This window comes from Giraffa tippelskirchi, chromosome 11 (genome assembly GCF_054371585.1).
Source record: "Giraffa tippelskirchi isolate mGirTip1 chromosome 11, T2T-mGirTip1v1.2.pri, whole genome shotgun sequence".
Lineage (NCBI taxonomy): Eukaryota > Metazoa > Chordata > Mammalia > Artiodactyla > Giraffidae > Giraffa > Giraffa tippelskirchi.
In genome coordinates this window covers 12,243,932-12,257,610 of record NC_137285.1, presented here as the reverse complement: position 1 = coordinate 12,257,610, position 13,679 = coordinate 12,243,932, and the positions used below count along the sequence as shown (strand labels likewise).

General features: G+C 55.6%; 1 protein-coding gene and 2 long non-coding RNA genes across 3 annotated transcripts in view; 1 reads left to right on the top strand and 2 right to left on the bottom strand.

Moving 5' to 3' along the window:
• Nucleotides 1-6,814: 6,814 nt before the first annotated feature.
• LOC145525446 (uncharacterized) lies at nucleotides 6,815-8,077 on the bottom strand. The gene is made up of 3 exons (XR_014068213.1): nucleotides 7,789-8,077; nucleotides 7,285-7,387; nucleotides 6,815-7,187 (listed from the first exon to the last, which is right to left on the bottom strand). It is a non-coding gene; the product is annotated as an uncharacterized LOC145525446 (long non-coding RNA).
• Nucleotides 8,078-8,577: 500 nt separating this feature from the next.
• LOC145525444 (uncharacterized) lies at nucleotides 8,578-12,789 on the bottom strand. Its single transcript, XR_014068212.1, has 4 exons — nucleotides 11,950-12,789; nucleotides 10,920-11,119; nucleotides 9,610-9,867; nucleotides 8,578-8,822 (listed from the first exon to the last, which is right to left on the bottom strand). It is a non-coding gene; the product is annotated as an uncharacterized LOC145525444 (long non-coding RNA).
• The window catches only part of TBX5 (T-box transcription factor 5), a 48,989-nt gene continuing 47,570 nt past the window's right edge, over nucleotides 12,261-13,679 (top strand). Inside the window, exon 1 of the mRNA XM_081538304.1 lies at nucleotides 12,261-13,252. Coding sequence (XP_081394430.1) covers nucleotides 13,106-13,252 — 147 coding nt within the window. The 5' untranslated portion in view covers nucleotides 12,261-13,105. The remainder of the gene's footprint in view (nucleotides 13,253-13,679) is intronic.

Genomic DNA, 13,679 nt, shown 5'->3' with positions numbered 1-13,679 from the left:
TGACTGAACAGATGTGTATGTGCCTGGGGGAGCTGGTGTGAGACTGAGGATGGGAGTATGTCTGTGCATTTGTGTGACAAAATCAGTGTGTGTGTGTGTGTGTGTGTGTGTGAATGTGTAATGGTGGGTACGGTGACTGTTGTGTGCATAAAAAAAGCAAAACGCTGCACCAAGATGTGTGGGGGGTGACTCTGCTGATGTGAGAGTGTGTGTGTGTTTGTGTGACACAGCTGCTGCTCCTATACATGCAGTGAGTGGTCGTGTGTGGCTGTGTGTGCTCCAAGTGACTCCCAAGTGGCTGGGTCTGGGGCATTTTGTTGCTTGACCCCTCAGGGTCAGAGGGTCAGGACAGTGGCATCAGCCAGGGGCCAGGACACCGGGCACAGGCAAGTCAGCTCCCTCCAGCACCATGGGGCAGAAGTGGCCAGAAACCTCGCTGCTTTCCAGGTGGGGCTGGTGGAAGTAGGAGCTCTCTAGCCCAGGTAAGTGCTGTGCCCCCACCTGGACCCCAGGTGGATCGGCTGCGAGTGGCTGTGACCCTAGATGGACCGGGATCCACCCTGGAGCCAGCCCAGCAGGACCACGGCCTTGGTCGTTGTTCAGCCGCTCAGTCACGTCCGACTCTTTGTGACCCCATGGGATGCAGCACGCTAGGCTTCCCTGCCCTTCATTCAGTTCAGTTCAGTTCAGTTGCTCAGTCGTGTCCAACTCTTTTTTGACCCCATGGACTACAGCACAACAGGCTTCCCTGTCCTTCACCATCTCCCGGAGTTTGCTCAAACTGTGGTCCACTGAGTTGGTGATGCCATCCAACCATCTCATCCTCTGTCGTCCCCTTCTCCACGGCCTTGGGGGACAAGGTAAAGGCCACTTTGGGGGGGAACCTGGGGGTGGGCAGCCAGATGGTAACACTTGATTTCTTAGAACCAACTTCTGAGAAGGAAACATGGTTAGCATTTAGAGTCACCTCCTCTTCCTTCTGGGACTGGGACAGTCCCTGGAGGTGTGTGCAGGGCGCATGGGCACATGGTCGGGGGGCAGGGTGTGTGTGTGTGTGTGTGTGTGTGTATATGTGCGCGCGCGCGCGCGCTATGGGCCAGTGAGTGGGGCATGCTTGTGTATTAACTCCCCACCTCCTGAACTCTGCCTGCAGAGGAAGTGACCGCCCCGCCTACTGTCCAGGTGTGCATCCAGCACATTATTACACCTGACATTTCCAACCTGCCAGGAGTAGAGGGGGGGCTTCTCCAGAGCCCCGGGGTGGGGAGAAGGGTTGGGAGGGGACTTCATTTACCACACTGTCTCCTCCACTCCTCTCCACTTCCGCCTAGTTCCCAGGAAGTGACTGTGGAATTTGTTTCCAAATATAGACTCCGGTGGCCCGGGCTGTTGGTACACGGCCCCTTTGGCCTCTCAGCTGAACGGCCGAGTTGTGACTGCCTTTCAGGAGGCCCAGGCGCACAGACCTCCGCTTGGAGCCGTTGGTAAAAATAATAATCATAAAAGTGGCCCATAAAAAAAGGAGGGTAGCTGAACACTGGGTTATGAGCCCAGGACACCAGTTGCCCCACGATGATGTTTGGGTGGTGGCTGCCCTGCAGGCTACACACACACACAAACACACAGGGCATTCCACAAGGACACACAGACTCACACCAGCTTGCACCACACACACTCAGGACCCCAACGCTGGATACTCGAGAGTGTTTTCACATAAGGAGGTGCACAAAAATATGTATCTGTGTGTGTGTTTTCAATGCTCTCTCCAGGAAGGCCACACAACGACACACACACAGACTAACACAACAGCAGAGAGACACACATAGTCCCTCCTCAAGTGACACACTGCCATTTAGAGAGGTTTAAAGATACTGTTCTCTTCAGCCACACGCAAGGAGACAGACGGCCCACCTCTCCAGGCGGGGAGTGGCAACTCCAGCTTTGTTACAAGATGGAAACCGAGGAGGAGGTTGGGGGATGAGCTAGGACGAGCCCCTGCCTGTGCACAGACTCGGGTGTTGTGGGGTCAGGCACCCACTCCTGGGTCCCTGGGCACTCCCTCAGATGCACCTGAGGAGCTGGTAACTCTCCTCCCTGGGGCAGTTGTTGTTGGAGAAGAACTGGCATGGGAGAGGTCTGGGAGAAAACGCAAACAACCCAGCTGGTGTCTGGTCCACCACAGTCCTGGAAGTGAGGGTGCATGGGAGTTATCAGGAATCCTGGAGACAGGGCAACCCAACAGAATGAGCATTTTGCATGGAGGTGGGAGGCATCGGCCATGGCGGCCATGGCAGCTGGCAGGTCCAGAGAGGAATTTGAAAACTGAAGACCACTTGCACCTCCCTTGGGGTACTGTCCTGGGGCTTGGATCTCATTGGATCTCAGAGTTCCCCCATTTCTAGAGAAGTCCTTCCCTTCCTAACTTGGATTCGTGGCAGCCAGTGCTGCGCCCGGAGCCAGCTTGGGAGAGGTATGCTCTTGGGCAAACAGGCGGCAGGAAGAAGGGTCTAGAAGTGGGAAGGTGAGGCGGGCACGACTGGGGAGACTGTAGGATCAACGCCAGGCACAGGCTCCTCTGGATCCCAGGTCCGGGGCCCCTAAGAGGTCTGGGGCTTCCCTGAGACCCACCACTGGCACACCGTCTCCCTCCTGAGCGAGTGTCCGGGGGGGACCGCAGGCTGGCTCCACCTTCAGCTGGCTGAGCCTACACTTCCAAGCACCACCTTGTTCCCTGGAGAAGCGGCTGAGGTCCCCTCTCGGGCTGTACCTAAAAGTGGGAAGCCTAGGGGTGAGCAGGGGGAGCTGGGTGAATTTCCAGCACAGGCTGTGTGAGTCTCCCTACCCTCTTGGAGCTTCATTATGTGTTTCCAAAAATGGAGCCAGGCACGTCTCCTCTCCTCCTCCGTCCCACCCACCCTGTTTCTGTCCCTCCAGGGGACAGAGTGTCCTGGCTTGAAACTGTGAGGCATATGGGCCAGGGAACAGGACGCTGAGGTTTGCAGAGGAGGTGGCAGTGGATTCCCACCCTCCCCCCACCCCCGCTCCCCCCCACCCTGTGAAATGCTTGCAACCTGGAGCTGTGTGCCCCAAAGCCCTCTTCCGAGTCCCTCTGCCTCCTCCCTGAGAGTCGGGGAGAGGAGACAGTGACACAAAAAGAGATCTGAGCCTTTCTCCCATAACTCAGGGAGCAACTGCCTGACTCTGTTTTTAGATGCTTACAAAGTGCTCTTTGCACCCCGCCTCCCACCATCCAAGAGACCTCTTCCTGTTCCCTCCCTTTCCCTGGTTTGTCTCGTAAAAGAGGAGCTCCTGGCTTCTGGAGTCTGAGCGCCTGGGTTCAGGTCCCCACAGGAGTGCCACTGGCCAGAAGCCACCGTCTCATGGAGCTATTTAGAAGGAGCTGAACTAGTGAGACCATGTTACAAAAGCCCCTGGCCTGCCATGAACATTAGCTCTGATGGCACCTCCGGTACTAATGACTTGAATGGCTATTTGAGCCTCTCTCCTGGTGACTGTGTGGATGCGAGGACGACTCTTTGGAAAATATGAATGGAAAATGCCGGTTTCGGGTGTGCTAAGGGAAACCTTGCAGGCTGTATTCCAGACTCAGATGGGGGAAAAGTGGGTAGGGACCCTGCAAGGCCAGCCAAGAGCTTCTGGGGACAATCGCTGCCCCCCTGGAAATGGAGAGAAGTTTTGGCTTTCCTGAACAGCTAGGAGATGAATGAGGTCCACAGCAGAGAGTGAAGCAAGGGAGGGCGAGACCGACCCAGAGCAGGAACTGATCTCCTCCAGAGGCCAACCCTTTTCTGGCTCCTTCCATCCCACCAAGCCCGGCTGCCCAAGCTGGGCAGCACTTCAGTTCTTTCTGAGAGCTTGCTGCCTAGGAAAGGAGAACAGAAAAGCTGCCCTGTTATTGTCCATTGCCGCTCCACCAAGAAGGAGGGGCATTTCCCTTGCCAGCAATTTTGAGAAAGCACTGACTGCAACCTCCAAATATTATTTAATGCTCTTTATAGTACATCCACAATCGAATATTTTTCTCCCTTAAAAAGGAGTATAGTTTATTTTTTTTTTTTCCTCAAGATCTTGCAAACATTAATGCTTCCCCACACCTCGCCTCCTTCTTAGGAGACCTTATTCCAGGAAGGAGAAACGGTTGCCTGGAAAGGACGTGGGGAACCTCGGGTGCTGATGGGGGTGACCAGTGAATGTTAAGAGACCCTCGATTCCTCAAAGCCCAGCCCCCCAGCTGAGATGTTCTGGATGCGGGCTTGGATGAATGAATGCATCCAACTCGCTACGTGGGAGCGCATCTCAGAAGTCATCGCTCTCAGTTCAAAAGTGGGAGCTTTTGCTGGAGACCCGAACCGACCCGGCAGAGATTCTATGAAATCCTTTATTTTCTCCCCCGTTTAAAAAAAAAGAGAGGAGTTTTTCAATCCCTGCCGTGTTGAATCCACAGAAGAGGCTCCGGAAAGCCCAGAGCAAAGGGCGGAAGCGCCTTGCAGGCCTCAGAGCGCGCGGCCAAAGTGTGCGGCAATTGTCCTCTGGGCGCCCGGTGGTCGAGAGCGTTCGAGGGGGGGGACTCGGGGTTGCCATAGCGACCAGGAAACCCAGGGCCCTTGAGGAAACAATTGCCGGGGAACTTTTCCACTAAGAACCTGTCAGACGCACCCCACGGCCCGCCTCTGTCGGTTTCACCGCAGTGTTTTGCGGATGTGATTGTGGCTGTGGTAGGGGAGTGAGGTGTTCGGGGTCCCTACTTCCGGACCCTTCTGTCGGGGCTGCCCCCAGAAGCCAGAAATCCAGCACCAGGAGGCCAGAGGAGACCCGCTGCGGCACTCGCGGCCCGAGCTGAAAGGGAAGAAAAATTAGAGGTCTCGACCAAGCAATCGTTTTGGTGACGGATCCTTCCAGTTTGGGGTTTGGCCGGCCCGCGTCATCCGCACCCCCCACCCGCCTCCCTTCACCTCCTCAAGGTCATTACGAGAGTTTTCACTCGCAGCTCCAGGCGGGGTGGCCTCCTCCATCCTCCACCCCCTTCTACCCCCGCACAGGTCGTTTTTCCGGAAGTTTCTCCCCGAAAGAGAAGAGGAGGCTTAGCTCCGCAAATGAACTTGCCTATTCCCGGTGCATAAAACAGCCTTTAAGTTTCTCTTAAAACAGGTAGGCCCAAGGCTTGATAAGAATTTAGGGATCTCCCATATCACTGGCCTGGCTCACTTTGGCCATAGGGTGACTATGACCTGAATCACTGGGTTGACTGGGAGAAGGCAAGCTGGCCTTTCTTAAAAGAGCTAATTATTCTCACCAACGGGCCATCTCTCTTTTTCTCTGCTACATGTTCTGCCTCTCCGCAGGTAGACAGAGAGAAACCATGTCCCTTCCCCCTTAAATAAAATGCTTTATGAAACATAGGATCGAATTCTCTCTGGTGGGGACGCTGGGCTCCAGGAGGCTGGTTGGAAAGAGGCCCCTCGGGCTGCCAGCACTGGAGGACTCCAGAGTTTTGTCTCTGGTTTTGAATTTGGCCCTTTGAGCAAGCTTAACACGTGTGGATTTAATTTCCCTTTCTTTCTTGCTTTCTTTTCTGCCCCCTCCCTCCTTGTGAGGAAACAAGAAAAATAGTCTGCCTTGTCGACAGCGCGACACCGTTCCTTTTGCCAAAGAAAATTTGTCTTTCCAGAGCTCCGGAGAGCAGCGAGCTCCCAAGTTTCCATTGCACCCTCCAGTTGAGGGAGGGGGTTATCCAGACAGCACCCCCCACCCCACTGTCTGCATCCCAGACCTGGAGGTATTACCCTAAATCTCTATCTTTACAGAGCCAGAGCCCTGGAATGCAGTCTGTTCCCCCACCACCACCACCACTTCTTCTGGGGACTGTGGGGACATTCTGACTACAGACGTGGTGGCTAAATGCAGAGGCCTTTCTGCAGATACAGTTGAAGTTTTCAGGCTCAGGGCGGCCTACGGGATGGGGCTGGGGAGCGGGGTTGTTCCAGGCTTTCGCAGCTCAAGACCCTCACCCTTCTCTTCCACTGTGGACTTGCCAAATCAGAGGAGGGCAAGATCTGGGGCTCCTTTGCATCCGAAGTGTAATACTCCCTTCTCCAATCTTTCGGACCTTGGGAATCTCCAGCACTGAGCTCCGCTGAGTCTCTAGAATGATGTTCCCACAGGCATTTCTTATTTCATTAACCTGATGGGGGTGGTGGTGGTCCTGGGGAGGGGTCTCATCCCCCAAATTTGAGGGAGTGGGGACAGATATTTCCAAAGCACAAGAAACAACATCAACACGCCTAATTGATAAAGTAGGTAGCAGTGCTAATTCTTGGTGGAAATATTGGAGAATACTGGATATTCTGAAATAATAATAACCGCCAGTATTCCCGAATACTTCAGGTCAAAAGGCAGGAAACCCAGAACTGAAGAAGACATTGGGAAGGACGATACTAAAGTCTTGGGAAAAACATAATAAAGCCAGATTTAAGTAGGCAGCAGGCAAAGTGACCCCCTGAGAAAGGAGAGATTTTCCCACCCTCAGTCTCTTTTTTTTCCCGCAAAACGAGTTGATCAAAGTTAACTTTTGCCATCATTTCCACTGTTGTTACAGTTCTTACTAATTTTCCCAGCCCTATCCGCACTTCTCCCTACTTTCTGCCTTCCATAGCGATCCGAGTCAGGCGGGGACACGTCGGGGGAGAAACGGAAACACTGAATTCTTAAGCGAGTTCTCTTCCGGGAGGAAAGAAAGACGGCGGTTTGGGATTGGGCTTTCTTAAAAGTAGGAGGCAAGAGTGAAGGAAAAAGATTCACAGCGGGCTCCCTAGTTTTATTGTTTTCGATTTTTTAACTGGGAAGCTCTGTTCTCCTAGGCATGGTAATATTACAATCTGGGCAGGAATTTTGCAAAATGAGGAAAACACATTTCGGGAGAAAACCGAGCTGGGGGCGGTTGGGAAAAGCCTCAGTCCTCCGAAAGAAGGGAGGAAGGTTGTATCTCCAAGTCTCTCTTTCCAGTTAAGTGTCCAGTGATTGGGGAAAGAATGGAGCTTCTCAACTCTAGCTGAGGTCTTCGGTTTATTCTATCCGCGGTGCGGCCTCCGGACCCTCTGGGACAGCGGGTTCGGAAGGTGAGCCTGCGGAATCTTCTGTGAGTCGGTCCGGTAATTGCGGGGCCCGCGCTGAGGATGCGAGAGAAAGGAACTCAACGGAAAAGAGCTCGCTCCGCTCGGAGTTTCGCTTTCCCCTTCGGGGCCCAGGCCTCCGTTTCCGGCTCACCTCGGCCCAGAGGTCAAATGGGAACCCGTCTCCAGGTTTGGGGCGAAGGATTTCGGGTTGCGCTCTTGGGCATCCGCCGGCGCAAAGGCTGCACCCAAAGGGCCTTGCATTGGGTAAAAGATAATTGTTAATAATTTGGGAAATGAAAGCGATGCTCGGGAAAGTTCTTGGGGCCTGACGGAGAGAAGGCACGCGGGTTCTGTTTACTGGAAGCCGCAGAGTCTGAGGCCAGACTGGCCGGGGCGCCCGCGTCCGGCGCTGAAAACCACTGCTTGGTTTCCCCGCGGGCTTGACCTTAGCTCCAGAGGCTGTTCGGTCGACTGCCTTCCTGCACGTTTTGCTGCCGCTCCAGCCCCAGATGGACGGGGCCTGGAGCCAGGCCATGCTTCGGAAAGCCCTGGGGGCTGGGCGCGCGCGGAAACCCAGGCTCGAACCCCGAAGCTGGGGGGCGAGTCCAGATTCCGAAGTTCGGGCTCCCTCGGAGCCCCTCGGCGGGGAACTTACCCTTTCCGGAAGGCCGGACTGCTGGATCGCTCCGAGTCGGGTAGGCCTAGCTCTCCTCTCGGCGCCGACGGGGGCGTCTATGGGGTACGTTTCGCCCCTGGACCCAGTGCATTTCCAGCTGCGCGCAAAGACTTATGCGCATCCGCCACGGGGCTGCTTAGAAGTTATGCCCACTGATGAGACCAATAATAATAATGATCGTTACTACAAAACAAAATAGAGCCCCTCGTCCTTCTACAGGATCCGGCACTGCAATTTTTCTCTACAGAAATCACCCTTCTCCACCCCCCTCCTCCACCACTCAATCGCACCCCGCCCCCGCTAGGCCACGCTGGGACTAGTTGCATCCCCAGACCCAGCTAAAGGAGGATTTGCAGAATGCGGCTTTTTCTCAGCCAGAAACACTGGGGACGACTCTCTCTTCGTCCTAACGTCTCTCTCTTTTCCTCTCTGCGATAACCCAGTAATTACTTCTATGCACGTCTGCAAGCGGGCATTGAGTTATCGTGTCCCAAACTTAACCAGCTATAGAGGCGCCTCAATACGCCAATGCTGAGAGCTCCTCCTGGGAAAATTAGGGGGGAAAAAAAGATTCTCTTAACCTCCTTCAGGAGACCTCGATTCCTGCCCCCCCTCCCCCTCCAACTCGATTTCTTTCTAATCCTTGGGCTGAGGTGGGATTCTCACCTCCCTTCGCCCAAAGCTCCCCTCCTCCCTCCCTAAGAAAATCGATCTTGGCTCTATTTGTGGATGGTGTCCGCCACCCCCATTTCTCCAGAGAGCGTTGAATTTGTTTATTTCTTTATTTTTCCCCTGGCCCAGGCGTCTGGGACTTGTGGTTGCGCAGACCCCTGGTGGGAGTCGTAGGGGAAGTCGAGGATTCTAGAAATCAACATCCCGCCGCTGCCCCCCAATCGAGCGTGACAGCGCGCGGGCCGGTTGCGTGACTCGTGACGTCTCCACGTCCTATAGGTGCAGCGGCTGGTGAGATAGTCCGTATCGCCTGGTCGCCTCTTTATTTTATTGGGGTATGCCTGGTAATAAACAGTAATATTTAATTTGTCGAGGACCACAAACCAACTTCGAGCTGGGAGGTACCTTACTACTCTTGACAGCCGCTGGAAGAAGGCTTGGCCTAAAAGGGGTCTCTTTTGGGGGGTTCCTTTCCAAACTCTCCACCTGAACACACCCTTCCCAGAGAGGCGTCACTCCCCGCTTCTGCGCTGGAAAGAAGAGGCAGGATTTTTGGAGGTGAGTGTTGCTCTGGGGTTGGGGGCATAGGGATTGCTTTAGCACTGGCCTGCTTGCCTTACCCTGGGCTAACCGCCCCAACTTGGCCCCGCCGAATGCCTCCTCTCCCAGCCTCCTGATTTTTCGCTATTTAGATAAGAATGCACTCATTTTGCCTTCCAGTGTCACCTGGCACGAATATATTCTCCCTTGAGATTTCAAAATCCCAATTTTGCTCGGTGGCCCGCAGGATCTGCACTTCACAAACTAAGTGAATCTGGCCAGGCAATTACTCAGGAGAGTACAGATTCTCCCTCTCGGGAGGGGCCTGCAGATTATTTATGGGAATTTCTTTTATCCGCAAATCTCTAAGAATTTAAAGGGATTGGAGAGCTTTTTCTGGATTTCCCCTTCGTTTCTGCCAGAGATGCTTAGATGCCGGCTCCTCCTAAAACCATGTTTGTTTTCCATCTTTGGCCGAGGGTCGCCCCCTGAGTGAGCCCAAAGTCCTCTGAGCTGACATTTTGGAAGGGTGAGGGTGTTTTCACAAATAAATAAACTGTCTCGGCGAAACGCTGTTTGAAAGCAAACCTGGAAGGTGGAGTGAGAACTCGAGCGACTGATGGGGTTGGTTTGCTCGCTGGTTGCCCCGATTTTAGGGTTGGACAGTCCTCCACTCTGGAATTCTGCAGCGATGCGTCAGGCCTGCCCTGGGATTGTAGCTCCCAGGGGCCACAGAAGATCACACTTCTGTGGTCTTCTGAGGCAATCTCCAATCTCCAGGGTGGTTCTCCTCCCTCCATCCTTCTCCCCAGACCTTGGCCTGCAGGCCTGAATCTCTAGACCGAGCTGGAGTAAAGATCAGGGTGATAGAGATATGGAAGAGAAATAAAAACGGGAACCCTGACATTTGTTCCAAGCACTAATTCTTGATTTTCCAAGCTGGGTCTGCTCAGGCTAAGACCTACTGACTGTGTTTACGCTTCTATTGACCTCTTCAACTCGACCCTCCAAATAATACATTTCAGACAAGGGGAGGGCAGAGAGAGGAGCCGAGTGGGGATGAAAACCTCAGCCAGCCCCCAGTGACTGTTTGATTATTTTAATAAAACTGGGCACTTGCCTGTGTACACCTCTAGCCAGGGAGGTCTGGTGGCTCTGGGGGGGGGTGGGGGCGGGTAGGAGCGGGTAGGGTGATTTCTGGGCATCTTTGATCTCGGCCCGCATCCTAACGCACCTTCACCCTGCCTTCACCCCGGAGTCGCTGAGAGTCGGGGTGATGAGTGGGGTGGAGGGGAGATGTCAGGGCGGCTAGCGGCGGCAAGCTGGGCCAGGCGAGGTCAGGCAGCTCTCCTGTCTTAAGGTCAGCCGCAGAGAGAGAACGCGGGCCAGGCTGCAGAGGAGGCTCTCGGCGGGGTGTGTGCACGCCTGGTGCGTTCAGACTCGGGTTCTCCGCACCGCCTGCGACACCGAGATTACTTCCCCGGGCAGAAGGCGAGCGGGTTTGCGATGATTTGTGCAGGATTTTTCGCAGCCACCGAGCCTCGCTCAGAGAAGCCGAGATGGATGGAGGTTGGGAAGGGGGTGGAGAGGAGGGGGGTGCTCTCGGGGTCTGGGTTTGAGACTCGTGTTGTGATTTGAGTGTTCGGGAAATCTAATGGAAAAGGTGGTTGGGGGAGGGAGTGGGATGGGAGAGGGAGGGAGGAGGAAGAGAGGGAGGGAGGGAGAGAGGGACAGACAGAGGCAGGCAGCGTGAAGTGGGAGCTAGTTGGATAGGCAATTTCTGTACTCTGTAAGCATCGAGGCAGCCCAACGTCACTGAGCTCAGCTGAGTCTGCTTGTATTTCTGAGAGAGAGAGAGAGAGAGGGAGAGGGGGAGAGAGAGAGGGAGAGACTCTTACCTAGGATTCCGGAACTTTAACCCTGAAAGCCGCGCTCAGCAAGGACTTCAGCCATTCCCAGGCTCCCTCTTGTCTCCCAGCTTTCCCTCCCTGGGGGTGCAAGGGAGAACCGGGCACTGAGGTTATACTATTGGGGGTGCTGCGGGAGTTGCTGTTTTGGCGTTCTTGAGAGCCTTGCTGGCGCCTGACAACTTGGAAGCCTGTAGGGAGAGCAAGCACACGGCGCAGGAGGTGTGTGTTGGATTGTGGGCAGTCGCGGCCGCGAGGCTCCCGCGGTGGGTGCTCCTTTGTAGGCAGCGGTTGCCGCCGGTCCGGGGAAGCAGTCTCCCCCGTAGACCCCGGAGCCACCATGCCCGCGCCCCCGCCTCGCCGCCGTCTTCCCTGCTAGGAGTCAGAAGGAATGCGGTGAATGCACCGGCTTCACCGAGCGAGGTAACCGTTCCGCCAATGTCCCGGGGGGCCGGGGAGGGAGCCCGCCGGCCGTGGCGGCTCGGGGAGGCGCACAAGGCGGCTCTCGAGCCTCGCCCGGGGATTCTGCAGGGCCTGGCTCGCAGCGATTTTCCGCGGCCCGGAGCTGCCCGGCGCGTGGAGCCGAGGAGGGGGGCCGGGGCTGGGGGAGAGGCGTGGAGGTTTGCAGGACGCGCGGCCTGCTTCTGTCAAACCGCATCTCGTTCGGGCCCGCCAGCCCCCCAGCTCTCCCGGACCTCGGCCAGGGCTCGGGGTGGGATTGTCCCCGCGGCCGGCGGGTGCAGGGTAGCGCACGTGGGGACGCCAGCACCGCTTTCTTTTGTTGTGAGCCGGCTTCGGGACTCCCATCACCGCCTCCCCCGAACCCCAAGGGCGTGGTGAAGGAGGCGGCTTGGGAGTCGTGCTTAGAAGCCGATCTCCTCCGCACCATTTCTGGGTCTCCGGCCACGGCAGATCGGGGGAGTGGGATCCAGCCTTTCGCTGGAGAGGCTCCTAAATTGGGGGATGCACTTCTTGCGCCTCCTTCCCAGCGTTCCCGGGTTTTGAGGGAGGAAATACCTACTTGGGAACGTAGAAGAGATTGGAAGACGATCAGAGAATGGGGCAGGCTCCTCCGGGCTTGAACCGTTCTGCAGCTGTTATTTTGCGTGTTCCGACCTCACATGCCTGTAAAACCTGGGCCATTCGGCGCCTCGCGTCGGATCTCAGTGGCGGGTTCAACGCCGGAAGCTCAGGACTTATCCGGGAACCGCTTTGGCGTCGCCAGCCCCAAGCTTAGGCCTGCAGTTACAGCGAACCAGGCCCGGCTGAAGCTCGGAGAAGCTCCCCTCAGCCAGGCTGCTCGACAAAACGCCCAGCTGGGGCTGGAGAGCCGAGAAAAACGAGGGGAACACGCTCCGGAGGCCGGCGGCCCAGCGCTGGCTTCAGGCACCCGGCCTCACGCCTCCTTCCGAACTGCAGCGCAACCGCTTTCTCGACCTTTCTGTTTGACTCCTTTTTTATTTTTCACGTTGCTTACGATTGGGGAAAAGGGAGGACTCTTAATCTTAAAGGACTTCTAAGTTTAAGGCCCGGAACTGATAAAAGATGAACGTGAATTTTCAGGACCTGGCCTCTTCATCTGCGGATCTTTCTCCTCCTGTGTTTTTCAATTTTTTGCAAGAGGCGGGTTATTTCAGGCATTTTGGCTACTGTAGGGAGTACTCCTGTTGCCAGTTTTCATCAACAGGGCTCTGCTGGCCTCCCGTAATTTGACGAAGAGAAAAAATTCTCACAAGGGCAGTAGGTTTGTGTTTTGTTTTGTTTTGGGTTCGTACCCAATGGCTTCCAAAAATACCCAGGCCTTATCTTTATTGGCTCTTCCAGAAGTCCAGACAAATTTGACGGGCAGCTCGCTTATCGCGGGGGAGCCTGCGCAGCGGACATGCGGGCCTTGCCTCCTCCCGCTGTGACGCGGGGCTTTCGCAAGAGGTTGTGCGTGGTCATAAAGTAATAGTAATGCTAAGAATAACAGGACTTTCTGCAGCCTCCTTCAGCGGGGGAAGGAGGTGCTGGGCGCTGGAGACCGCGAGTGGCAGCCTAGTAACTGCCCCTCCTGTCACCAGAACTGTGCTTCCAACCTTCTCTTTTTCTCTCTGCGCCCCTCTCTCGTCTGTCTGTCGCTGGCCTTCCTGTTCTCAGAGCAGGACCCCGAGCGGTCGCAGGGCCCCGGGATCACCATGGCCGACGCAGACGAGGGCTTTGGCCTGGCTCACACACCCCTGGAACCAGACGCCAAGGATCTACCGTGTGACTCCAAACCCGAGAGCGCGCTAGGGGCCCCCAGCAAGTCTCCGTCGTCCCCGCAGGCGGCTTTCACTCAGCAGGTAAGAAGGGCCTCGGGACCCTTTGCAGAAGCCAAAGCCCCTCTTTTAAGGGGTTGAGGCGGAGGAGGAAGGGGGGGCAATGCCCATAATTACCCTTTTTCTTTTTATCCCCGTTCAATTCCACCCTTCTCTGCCATGCCTCCCCAAATGCCAGTGTATTTCCATCCTCTGTATTGTGACGATTATCTTTATGGCCATAGGATTTTTGAATCCATGGGAATAGGGGAGTCGTAAAGATCCGGTTCTTTGGGGTCAGCGAACAAGGGTCCAGATCCTTCCTTTCCTGCTGCATGAGGTGTAAACTCGGTCTGAACGCCTCATTAAGGGCCGGGTCAGCGGCCGCTTCAGGCCGGCATGAGCGATGGCTTGACCCCTCTTCAGATCTGCCGTAGCCTTCGCCTCCGCCCGCCTCCTCTGCGTCGCCGCC